At 36.0% G+C, this 11,309-nt stretch overlaps 2 protein-coding genes across 2 annotated transcripts; one reads left to right on the top strand and one right to left on the bottom strand.

The window, feature by feature from the left end:
* The first annotated feature begins 3,525 nt into the window (after positions 1–3,525).
* LOC117920051 (laccase-11-like) lies at positions 3,526–5,797 on the top strand. Its single transcript, XM_034837401.1, has 6 exons — positions 3,526–3,624; positions 3,719–3,870; positions 3,960–4,204; positions 4,283–4,411; positions 4,518–5,441; positions 5,543–5,797. The coding sequence occupies exons 1-6, from the start codon at positions 3,532–3,534 to the stop codon at positions 5,671–5,673; spliced, it is 1,674 nt and encodes a 557-aa protein (XP_034693292.1). The 5' UTR covers positions 3,526–3,531; the 3' UTR covers positions 5,674–5,797.
* Positions 5,798–5,829: 32 nt separating this feature from the next.
* On the bottom strand, positions 5,830–9,950 carry LOC117920052 (delta(12)-fatty-acid desaturase FAD2). The gene is made up of 2 exons (XM_034837402.1): positions 9,846–9,950; positions 5,830–7,133 (listed from the first exon to the last, which is right to left on the bottom strand). The coding sequence occupies exon 2, from the start codon at positions 7,120–7,122 to the stop codon at positions 5,974–5,976; it is 1,149 nt and encodes a 382-aa protein (XP_034693293.1). The 5' UTR covers positions 7,123–7,133; positions 9,846–9,950; the 3' UTR covers positions 5,830–5,973.
* Positions 9,951–11,309: the final 1,359 nt, after the last annotated feature.

The raw sequence follows: 11,309 nt of genomic DNA, 5'->3' as shown, positions 1-11,309 counted from the left end.
GTATAACCGTCTGATCTGCACGTGCATAGCAGATGATGTGATTGAGATTCCCGCCATCCCAACAGATCTGAGGATGACGTCATCCAGGACACACGAGACCCGTGCCGGCTGGGCCGGCCCACTTGGCAGCTGGTCCACATGAGCTTCATTCCCTTTATTTTTGGACTCCGGCGGGATTCTGCCACGTGGCAAGATGGTGGAATCGTGGGTGACAGCGGAGGGAGGACAGCAGGGCTCTGACGTGGCTCCCATTTTGGGTGCACGACATCTACATGGCCCCATGGCCTCCTTTGTCTCTCTGTTTATTTATTATTTAAAAAAATCTAATTTAAAGTTACTTGCATGCAAGGTTTAAAAAATGGTGACTTTTCGGCCAAAACACAGGATTTGGATAAGTAGGGGAATGATAAGTCAATGATTAATCAATATTTGTCTAAGATATTTTCATATTTCGAAACAGGAATCCCAATCATTCATTTTGCTAATAAAATTGATCATTAATTCCTGATTTTGATAAAGTTTATTTTTATAAGGATTTAAAATCTTATAAATTTTTGAATGGATATTGAAATTTACTGGGTGTCCTTATAAAATATAGGAATCAGATATTTTTCATGTTAATATTAATAAATACGACGGTATATGGATGATATTTTATAATTGAATTTATAAACACCATACGAACCCAACATGTTTTTCATCAATTTTAATTAAATATAAATAAGTTTTAATTAAATTTGTAAAATAGGTAATTTTTTCATTAACTTGCATAATGTAAATTTGATCCAAATTAACTCATTTAATAATCATATTATTAAGGTAATTATATTTTTAAATCATTTAATTCATTTAAAATTTGTTTTTAAGTAAATAAATTAATTAAGTTATAAATATGTTTTGTTAAAACATTAATCACGTGAACATATATAAGATTTAATTCAACTTCAATATTAAATAAGATAATTTGATTATTAAATGAGTTACGTACATGTTATTTGTTTAATAATTAAATAGGTAATACTTGGATTTATGTTTTTTAAATTATTGTTATTCGCGTAGGATTTGAATTGAGTTATATAATAGCATATATAAGATTTGACATGACATGAATACAATCCATCAAATATATAAAATCTAATAAAATATTAAATCTATCATATTTAATTATTTTAACTTATATTTTTTAAAACTTAGTAAAATACCAATAATAATAATAATAATAATTTACCATTTACCATCACGTGAGTAAGATGGAGTTGGTAGGGTGTATGATGAACCAAGATGCTCTACCTAAAAATAGATGATAACAATTATGGCCGTTATTATTACTATTTAAAAATAGAAAAATATATATATATATTTACAATTCTAAAAAACGTAGGAGATGACGCTTTTTTTTTTTTCTCTTATTTTTTCTAAACACCATTCATTCAACAAAATAAGAAACGTCATTTGTCACGCTCTCAATCCATTGTTTCCATTCAACTTTTTGAGATTTTTTTCACCCTCGATCAATTTTTTGTAGGGAAATTGAGAGGGCGCGAGCTTTGAAATAGAGGGCACTGAAAAGTACAGATGGAAAGAATTTTGAGAGTACAAGTCAAGGGCAATTAACCACTCTCATAACCAAAATTTAAAATTCAGAAATGGCCTTCGTTCATGCATAATGCTACAGAGGACACAATGTATCAGTCCATTTCAGACCAATTCTAATCTTTGTCTTGGTCGGTTTATTTACCAAATATTTGGAAAACCGTATATTATATTGGCTAAGATTAAAAAAAAAGTGAAGATGATTTGAACATCGAAAATCAATTTCCTCGTGCTCATGGCTTATGTCATTGTTTGAAGATAATTTCATCATTTTAAAAGTTGAAACAAAGATTATCATGTTCGAGAGTTCTATTATCATATACATATACTATTTACTATTTAAGTCAAGACCATAAATTAAACAAATTTAGATTTGTTTGGTTGAAATATTAACATGGACTTTTATTTTGATTTTGGATTTTGAATAAATTGAAAGGAGGGGAAAGTGTAATACAAAAGAAGAATTAATTTTTATTTTCTCGTTGTAATTCAAAGTTAAAGAGAACAAAAAAGTATATTGCAAGTAGAAAGTTTATGCTATTTGAAGTTTCGTTGTTCACAGAAAGCGAGAAAAGTTTGAAAGAGAAAGTTATTTATTTATTTATTTTTATTATTATTTTTAGGATAAATTTTATTCACTTCCTAAGAGTTTTAATTAAATATATTTATTGTGGTGAGTTTGAAATTTCATTAAATGCTTATTTTATTTTGCATCAAATGGAAGTAAGTGAAAATATTAAATAAAAAGAGGAAGGTGGGGTATTTGATAAAATTTTAAACCAATATTGATCAAATATGGTTAATTCAAATTTAAGAAAAGTGGGTGAGATTAACCCTTCTTTTTGTAACGTGTTGTTTGCAATTAGTATATTTCTAACGGCCCAGCCTGATAAATGGGCCTTAAGAAGCCCGGGGCCAATTATAACAGTTGGTTGCGTCATTGGGCCAACCGTGTCTATCTCCAAAGGCCGAAAAAGCCCAACCTTTGGCCCAAATCAGACGAAACGATAAACACCGGCCGTACTGTTTTTTTCCTGGAGGCCCAAGTGGGAGGTGTACGATGGGATTAGGTGTGGGGTCAATGTCGAGGCCTGTGCATGCTGGGATGAAATTCACATGGGCCTTAATATGCGGCCTAAGCCCAAATTAAAGCCCATGCCTATCTCTCCATCAAATTCAGTACAAAATATTATTGATTTTACAAAAATTACATGATTCGTGAGTGATTTTGTTGAAACATCATACAAATATTTCAGGAAAATCATTTATCTTCGAGGAAAAGGCCAGTCGGTACATAAGAAATGTATTGAATAGATTTTTTTTTTCCAAAGAATAGATCGCGTCATAACTTCAAATATAGAATTAAAGGGATCAAAAGATTCAAAACTCTTGAACCGAGAGATACATATAAATGTGCGGTCCAATGGAAACAAGAATTTCCAGGAACATTTTGTTTCTTAAACATGGCCCAATACAGAAAATCCTCTTTCAAGTAGCATTCCATACAAAAAAATTTGTCCAACTCCTACTTCTCATATCTAATATTGCAGACCCATAGAAATGGTGGTTCAGTGGCTATCCTCAACACCTTATGGACAAGCCAAAAGCAAAAGCAAAATGTTTTCGTAAAGCAAATCTTACGAGTATTAATTCTATTACCATTTTCATATTATAATAATGGACATAAAGGAAGTCGATACATCTATCATTGTCACCCTTCAAGGTGCTCTATTTCAATTCTATATCTATACCGCATTCCCAACAGACACTACATGGATATCTCAACGTCTTCAACAGTTGCTTCTAAGCTTTGTTCAAACCTCTAAGCTAGACTGCCAACCCTTCTTTCCACCTTTTTCTGCTACTACATATATAGAACCCAATTCTCCACTCAATTCCCAACAACAATTTCAATTTTCACTAGAGATTTTGGTTAAAATGTTGGGAGGATCACTGCTTCTCTTCATCATTTGCTTTCTTGGGATTGTTTCATTTCCCGTTGAAGCTGCATTGAAGAAGTATCAATTCGACGTGGGATCTGAGTAGCACTAAATTAGATTTTCTGATTCATGAAATTTCGTACAACTACAAAGCTAATAAGCTCATATTTTTGTTTGGGTATCAGGTTCAAGTGAAGAATGTAAGCAGGCTGTGCCATGCCAAACCAATTGTTACGGTAAATGGCATGTTTCCGGGGCCTACAATTTATGCTAGAGAAGGCGATCGAGTTGTTATCAATGTCACAAACCACGCCCAATATAACATATCCATTCATTGGTACCACTAATTTCTCATTCATTTTAGCTACATTGGATGAGTGACATATTAATGTGTTGTTGGGCATGGGCGACTGAATATGTATGCAGGCATGGCTTGAAACAGAACCGAAATGGGTGGGCAGATGGACCAGCTTATATAACGCAATGCCCCATCAAGACAGGCCACAGCTACAGCTACGACTTCAATGTTACTGGTCAGCGAGGAACGTTATGGTGGCACGCCCATATTCTGTGGCTCAGAGCAACAGTTTATGGCGCCCTTGTCATAATGCCCAAAGAGGAAACTCCATTTCCCTTTCCTCAACCTTATTCGGAGACTAATGTGGTCTTAGGTACGTATGGCAATATGGATGATCAGTACTAGAAAGTTCGGAATATTCTAAGGCTCAATTTTATTTTTTTTTGTGCAGGAGAATGGTGGAATTCGGATGTTGAGGTGCTCGTTAACCAAGCTAATAAGCTGGGTTTGCCGCCGCAGATGTCTGATGCTCATACTATTAATGGGAAACCGGGGCCTCTCTTCCCATGTTCAGAGAAACGTATGTTTTTCTCATTGCAATAGGCATTGGCAATATTGAGTGCGGGCGCTTATGCTAGTTATTCACTTCTCTTATATTTCTTCTTCATTTTTCTTCCTCGCTGTAGATACATTTGCTATGGAGGTGGATTTTGGAAAAACCTATCTCCTAAGGATTGTCAATGCTGCACTCAACGATGAGCTCTTCTTTGCCATTGCTGGTCATAATATGACTGTTGTGGAGGTCGATGCGGTCTACGCGAAGCCATTTACAACTCAGGCTATTCTAATTGCCCCTGGACAGACCACAAACGTTCTTGTAAAAGCTGATCAATCTCCGAGCCGATACTTCATGGCAACAAGGGCATTCATGGATGCGCCCATACCTGTGGACAACAAGACTGCGACGGCAATTCTGCAATACAAAGGCATCCCTAACTCAGTTCTCCCAGTGTTGCCTCAGTTACCGGCTCCTAATGATACTGGGTTTGCACTCAACTATAATAAAAGGCTTAAGAGTTTGAACTCTCCACAATATCCTGCAAATGTTCCCCTTAAAGTCGATCGACATCTTCTGTATACCATTGGTTTAGGACAAAACCTATGTTCTACGTGCCAAAATGGAACCCAGCTTACAGCCTCATTGAACAACATAACTTTTGTGATGCCCAGGATTGGGCTGCTGCAGGCTCACTACCACAATATCAAGGGGGTTTTCCGAACTGATTTTCCGGACCGCCCTCCAGTTCCATTCAACTACACGGGTGCACCGCTTACTGCTAACCTAGGGACGTCCCTGGCAACGAGGCTGAGTAAGGTAGCATTCAATTCCACCATTGAGTTGGTGTTGCAGGATACTAATCTTCTAACAGTTGAATCACACCCGTTCCACCTCCATGGTTACAATTTCTTTGTGGTTGGAACTGGGATTGGAAATTTTGATGCTGCCAAAGACCCTGCAACCTTTAACTTGGTGGATCCTCCAGAGAGGAATACAGTCGGAGTTCCCACCGGAGGCTGGTCTGCTATCAGGTTTAGAGCTGATAATCCAGGTAAAATCTAATGCAAAACTAGTATATATATATATGTAAACATGTAGCACTAGCACTGGAATGTGGGGATTAAAGATGTTGATGTGGGGTGTTCAATGCAGGTGTATGGTTTATGCACTGCCATCTGGAGCTACACACGATGTGGGGATTAAAGATGGCTTTTGTTGTAGAGAATGGAAAGTCACCGGAAGAATCCATTCTACCGCCACCGAAGGACCTTCCGCCTTGCTAGATGCTGTGAAACAAGGAACTTGTTTATTCGTTTCTGAGACTGTCGAGGTACATGTAAAAATGAAACTTGATGAACTGTAATTCTTGTGCTTCGTTCAAAATATTTGGACATGAGACTCGTTAAATCCACATCCATAAGATAGTCTATTGACTATTATAGAGTTCAAAATTATTCATTCCAAAGAAATGCAACCAAGATTCGAGGTACAAGCACAGACATGGCTAAGTTAACAATAACGGGAAGCTAAAATCCTAAGAAGAAACTAGAACATTCCGAAACAAACATCACCAGTTTAAGTCATCAAAACTTATTCTGGTACCAGAAAACACCTTTGCTCTTGTCACCATCCGACTGGACATAGACACACTCCTTTGCCTCTCTCCACATTGCCTTGTAAAATGGAGTCCCATCAAACTGATAATAATCTCCTAATACTGGCTTTATGGCCTTTGTAGCCTCCATTGCATGATAATGCGGCATTGTTGAGAACAAATGGTGTGCCACATGAGTATCCGTTATATGATGGAAAACCTTGTTAAGAATTCCATAGTCTCTATCCATGGTGGCCAAAGCTCCTCTCAACCAGTCCCACTCAGAGGAATCATAGTGTGGCAGAGACGGGTGGGTATGCTGCAAATACGTTATCAGCACCAGAAATCCATTCACAATCAGCAAGGGACATCCATAAACACACAAAACCCATGTGAGACCTTTTGATACTGCAAGACGGTAAAGTCCATAGGTGATGGCAAGAACACCAGCATCTGAAATGTATATCTGCAGTCGCTCGCGATCTGAGTAAATTGGACCATGTGGATCATAGTGGCAAGCAAATCTACTGTAGCGCCTGCCTGAAACGTTGAACATTAGGTACAAAGGCCAGCCTAGAGTGAGTTGAATGGTGAGTGTGACAAATCGACCAAGTGGATTGTTCAGGTATTTGGAGTACCATCCGAGTTTGGATTTGGTTTTGGGGACAAAGACTTCATCCTTCTCGAGGGAACCGGTATTAGAATGATGGCGGCGATGGCTATATTTCCAGGAGAAGTAAGGTACAAGGAGAGAGGAATGTAGGATGAGGCCAACAGTGTCATCAAGCCATTGGTAGTCACTGAAGGCATGGTGGCCACATTCATGTGCTATGACCCAAACGCCAGTTAGGATGCAACCTTGGAAGGCCCAGTAAATTGGCCAGGCCAGGTAGGAGAGAGGATGAGGAAGGAGGTGGAAATAATTGGTAGCAATGTAATATAAGAGAGATGCCCATGTGAGGTCGGAAACCACATAGGAGAATGAGCGGAGAACAGATCGCTGGAAACAATGTGGGGGGATGGCCTTCTTGAGCTGGCTAAGTGCGAATTGGGGTTTCGAGTGGGGAGCTCGCTGGACAATGTCAGCTTCTGATTTTTTGGCACTGGGGGGAGCAGACATTCGACCACCTGCACCCATTGTTCCGCGTCCTGTAAAAGAAAATATAGTGAAACAGTTACATGTATGTAGTTAATTGAAGGATAGATTCAGAGAAAGGAAACAGTGAGTCTGATGTGGCCTGATTGAAGGAAGGATTCAGTGCAACAACCAATTTAATTGATTCACTGCAAGGTCAATGTCACAGAAATAGACTACAGTGAGTGCAACAACCAAATATACATTAACAGTCATGTCAAGAATGAATTCATCTATATGCATCTGTGACACTGAGAAGTAAATAACCAACCAACTCACCTTAGCAAACTAACTCTCTTGAGAAACTTGCCATATTCAACACCTGTTTGACTTCCTGGAGGAACTGTCCTCCTTGAAACACCATTAAACACCACTACAACAGTTCAACTTCTTGACTTCAATGATAAAATCTAAGATATGTTCTTCCTCAGAAAAACATTTAAATCGACCGGGCGACAGCTACAGCTACAGATAATATCACTCATGTTTGTTTAAATTTCAAAAGCCACACCATTCACTGGGGAGTTTTTTGGGACCATGTTTTACCTTGGATAAAGTAAAAATCAGGAAAGCAGGCACGGGAATTTTTAACTCTGAGCATAATTAGAGGATACTGTTAAAACAGGGCCGCAAAAAATCAAGTGCAGAGGAAACGGCCGGGATAGAGTTGAATGTTCAATGGCTGATGTTGAAACTTGTGGACGTTGCAAACTTAATAAAGATCCATAAAAAATTACCAATTGGCACACTTACATCATCCAATTGGCTGCTAAGATTTCCAACATCGTTTAATATTATGGCCATACAGATCATAGCTCATTCACCCGAAAAGGATGTTGGAGTCAGCTGGTAGGTAGCAAACTTCACAGAAATTTATTTAATTATTTTCTACAAGGTGGTAAGTAAAATAATGCAATTGACCCGCCTTCATTTCTTTAATCACGACATAGTCTTCCTCATTCACGGTCCAGCCACCACAATTTCAATTTCCCAACTTCAACTACTTATTAGTTTTCCTACAAAGAGGTAGCAACTCTATGTTTTTACTTTTCTAATCTTCAAGGAGGTAGAGCAATTTTACCGGTTTAAACTTTTACTACCTACCTAAATATACAGCATATGAAAATGAAACAAACAAACCACTTGTGGCCCCAAAATTTAGTAATCCGACTAGGATTTGCACTTTAGGATGGCAGACATATGTTTTAATGCCGACCTACCCATTATATATGTAACAAGCACGGGGCGCCTGACTTGTTGGAATTTAAAACAACAAACAACCAGAGCGGTCACTCTAGCACGACAGTGAGCACTCAATATTCAAACTATCCATCTGAAGTAGTCAAAAGACCCACAATCTATCAGGGTCCCGCGGCATGTATTGTTTCGCAAATATCATATATATCGAGTAGTGATACCAACCGACCTAGTAAGGTTCATGATGTGACTGTCACCAACCTTGGTGCCAGATCCTGCAGTTTAAAGTTAGGGTGAACCCAAGATTTGGGAAGAAGAAAAGAACAGAATACCCGAACAGGGAAAAAAACTCTTTAAAAGAACACTAAGAATAACTTATAACCAAATTTCAATAAAACAATATTAAAATTTTAATTTTACTAATAAAAATCAGTTTGCTTTCATAGGACCTGAAAATAAAGATTCTGAACTAGATTATTAATTCGCGGCATCTTTTACCCCTACGCCCACCCAAAACAGATTGCAAGATTCAATGGAACCGATTTCACCTAAAAAATTTCTATTTATTAATATACTATGTACTGGTACTGCCAAAATTCGCAGAACCTGCCCCAAGAATCACGTAATCACGTTTGAGCGCAGGCTGCTACTCCTTTTCAGAAATAAAAAATAAATTATAAAATTTAGAAAAGTCAATCAAAACGACAAAAAATACAAAATCAACCGTCCACCACCGGAAATATAAAACTCACGCATGGACATAGACAACCGAGAAACCTAATCTTCCATATCACGTGAGATCAAAATTCCTATAAATCAATATCAAATAATGAAAAAATAAAAAATAAACCAACGGCTCCTGATCAACGTGATACTGTTATTATAAATGGTACAAATTAGCCATGAATTTATATTCAGAGGAAAATAAACAGATGAAGAGAAACAAGCAGTAGAATTAACTCAAAGATGATGAAATCACCTCAAAAGAGCCAAAGCTTTAGATCCAACCTTGAAGAGCTAAATTTCTTAAAGAATAAAAAATCACAGCCACATTACGCAAAATCCTCTCTTTTTCACCCCCGATACGCACGGATCTCTTGCCAAATCTCCGTATTCTTCTCTTGACCCGAAAAAACTCAAATCCAAACTAAAAATAGGACTCAAGGGAAGCCACATTCTATGAGTGCAATAACACCAACATAAAAACAAGAGGACTCCTAAAATATTCGAATCAGAAACCGATGAATCCTAATAAAACTCAATGATCCCGTATACTAACCATAAATAAACAAATAAAAATCTCGCTATAAATCCGGACTAAAACAAGTGGTAGAAACACAACAAAAAACAAGTATATCAAGTCCGGCGACAACCAAGGAACTCATTCAAGCCAGTTCACACTTAGATCTACTCCACATAACACCACAAAATCCCAAAACCAGGAGTGTCCGAAATCGAAGACATCCAAACAGATCATAGATAAAACGAGAAAAAACAATCATATTTAAAAAGAAGAAGAAAGAAAATACCTGAAGCAGCTCTTCCCTTCACGACACCCTCTCTCTCCCTCTCTCTCTCTCTCAACCTCTCTCTCTGGCCTTCTGGTATTGCCGGCCCTCGTCTTTACCTCTGTATACGGTCCCTATTTAAGCTTTTTTTCTCCCTCTTCCCTCCTCGCTGGTGGGGCCCATCGAAGCCAACGTGTCTCTTAGCTTCGCATTTCATACGTGTCACGCGGATATTGGTTCAGATAACTCCTCTTCAGCAGATGAGACGATGCTCCACCTCTGAATTGAACTTTAATCCTGACCGTCCCTTCCACTCTTCACGGTGGCGATCGGACCTGATCACAGAAAATATCTTCGAAAATGACAAAACAGCCCCACCGTCAGTTTGTTTATATCATTGAGGTACGTGATATCAGAGGCATACTGCAAATATTTAATTCTGATCCGAAAGCGCTATGATGATGTTGCCAAGGCCGGAAATTGCTTTTTTTAATTTCTAAAAGTAAATCAAAGGGTTGGGATGGAAAGTTAGAACCTTTAATTTTTTATTTTTTACTTTTTATTTTTTGCCCTCTGAAAAATATAAAATTACCGTGCCATATGACTCATATCTTCATGCCTATCTTTTACTTTCACAGAAGATTAAATGAGATTCATAGAACGTTTCTCTTAATTACATTTTTAGATAGATAATGATTTTAAAAGCTTTTATTTTAATAAGTATTTATTTATTAATTACTAAAATAGTTTTTTTTTTATATAAATGAAAAATACCATGTCTACCTAATCAATTTAAAAACATACATTTAGTATGTGAAATAAAAATAGAAATATCAATTATTACTAAACGAAATTTGATAAGTAATTGATTAAAATTGGTATTATTAGGAGGCGTATCCACAATTTTGTTACATTTTATTTATAAATAATAAGCAATATGATTGAATATAAAAAGAATTAGCAAAAGATCATACATAGGCCTTTTCTTTTTTTCTCGTATTCTGGTTATCTTTGCATCTTAAAAACTTTCCCAAAAAAGGGAAATTATAAATAAATAAAATATAGAAGAAAAATAAAATAAAATAAAAAATAAATTTAAATTTAATAAATTATTTTTATCTAATTTTTCAAATTCATTTCAATTATTTTTTTCAAAATATATACCATTATAGTTAATTTTAATTATATTTGATTTTTTTTTATTTTTATAATAAAATCATACACAAAAAACCATTTTTCTCAACATTTTTTCTTATCACTTATTTTATCTTATAATTTTATTCAGATATTTAATTGTAAGTAAATAAAATATAGAAGAAAAATAAAATAAAATAAAAAATAAATTTAAATTTAATAAATTATTTTTATCTAATTTTTCAAATTCATTTCAATTATTTTTTTCAAAATATATACCATTATAGTTAATTTTAATTATATTTGATTTTTTTTATTTTTTATAATAAAATCATACACAAAAAACCATTT

The sequence above is a fragment of the Vitis riparia genome, chromosome 8 (genome assembly GCF_004353265.1).
Source record: "Vitis riparia cultivar Riparia Gloire de Montpellier isolate 1030 chromosome 8, EGFV_Vit.rip_1.0, whole genome shotgun sequence".
NCBI classification, from domain to species: Eukaryota; Viridiplantae; Streptophyta; class Magnoliopsida; order Vitales; family Vitaceae; genus Vitis; species Vitis riparia.
This window is presented reverse-complemented; position numbering and strand designations above follow the sequence as displayed.

Bases quoted from the DNA above. Each gene is read 5' to 3' on its own strand.
- LOC117920052 (XM_034837402.1), bottom strand. From the start codon at position 7,122: ATGGGTGCAGGTGGTCGAATGTCTGCTCCCCCCAGTGCCAAAAAATCA.
- LOC117920051 (XM_034837401.1), top strand. From the start codon at position 3,532: ATGTTGGGAGGATCACTGCTTCTCTTCATCATTTGCTTTCTTGGGATT. The intron at 3,871-3,959 runs GTACCACTAATT...ATATGTATGCAG, and splicing joins TATAACATATCCATTCATTG to GCATGGCTTGAAACAGAACC. The intron at 4,412-4,517 runs GTATGTTTTTCT...TCCTCGCTGTAG, and splicing joins CTTCCCATGTTCAGAGAAAC to ATACATTTGCTATGGAGGTG.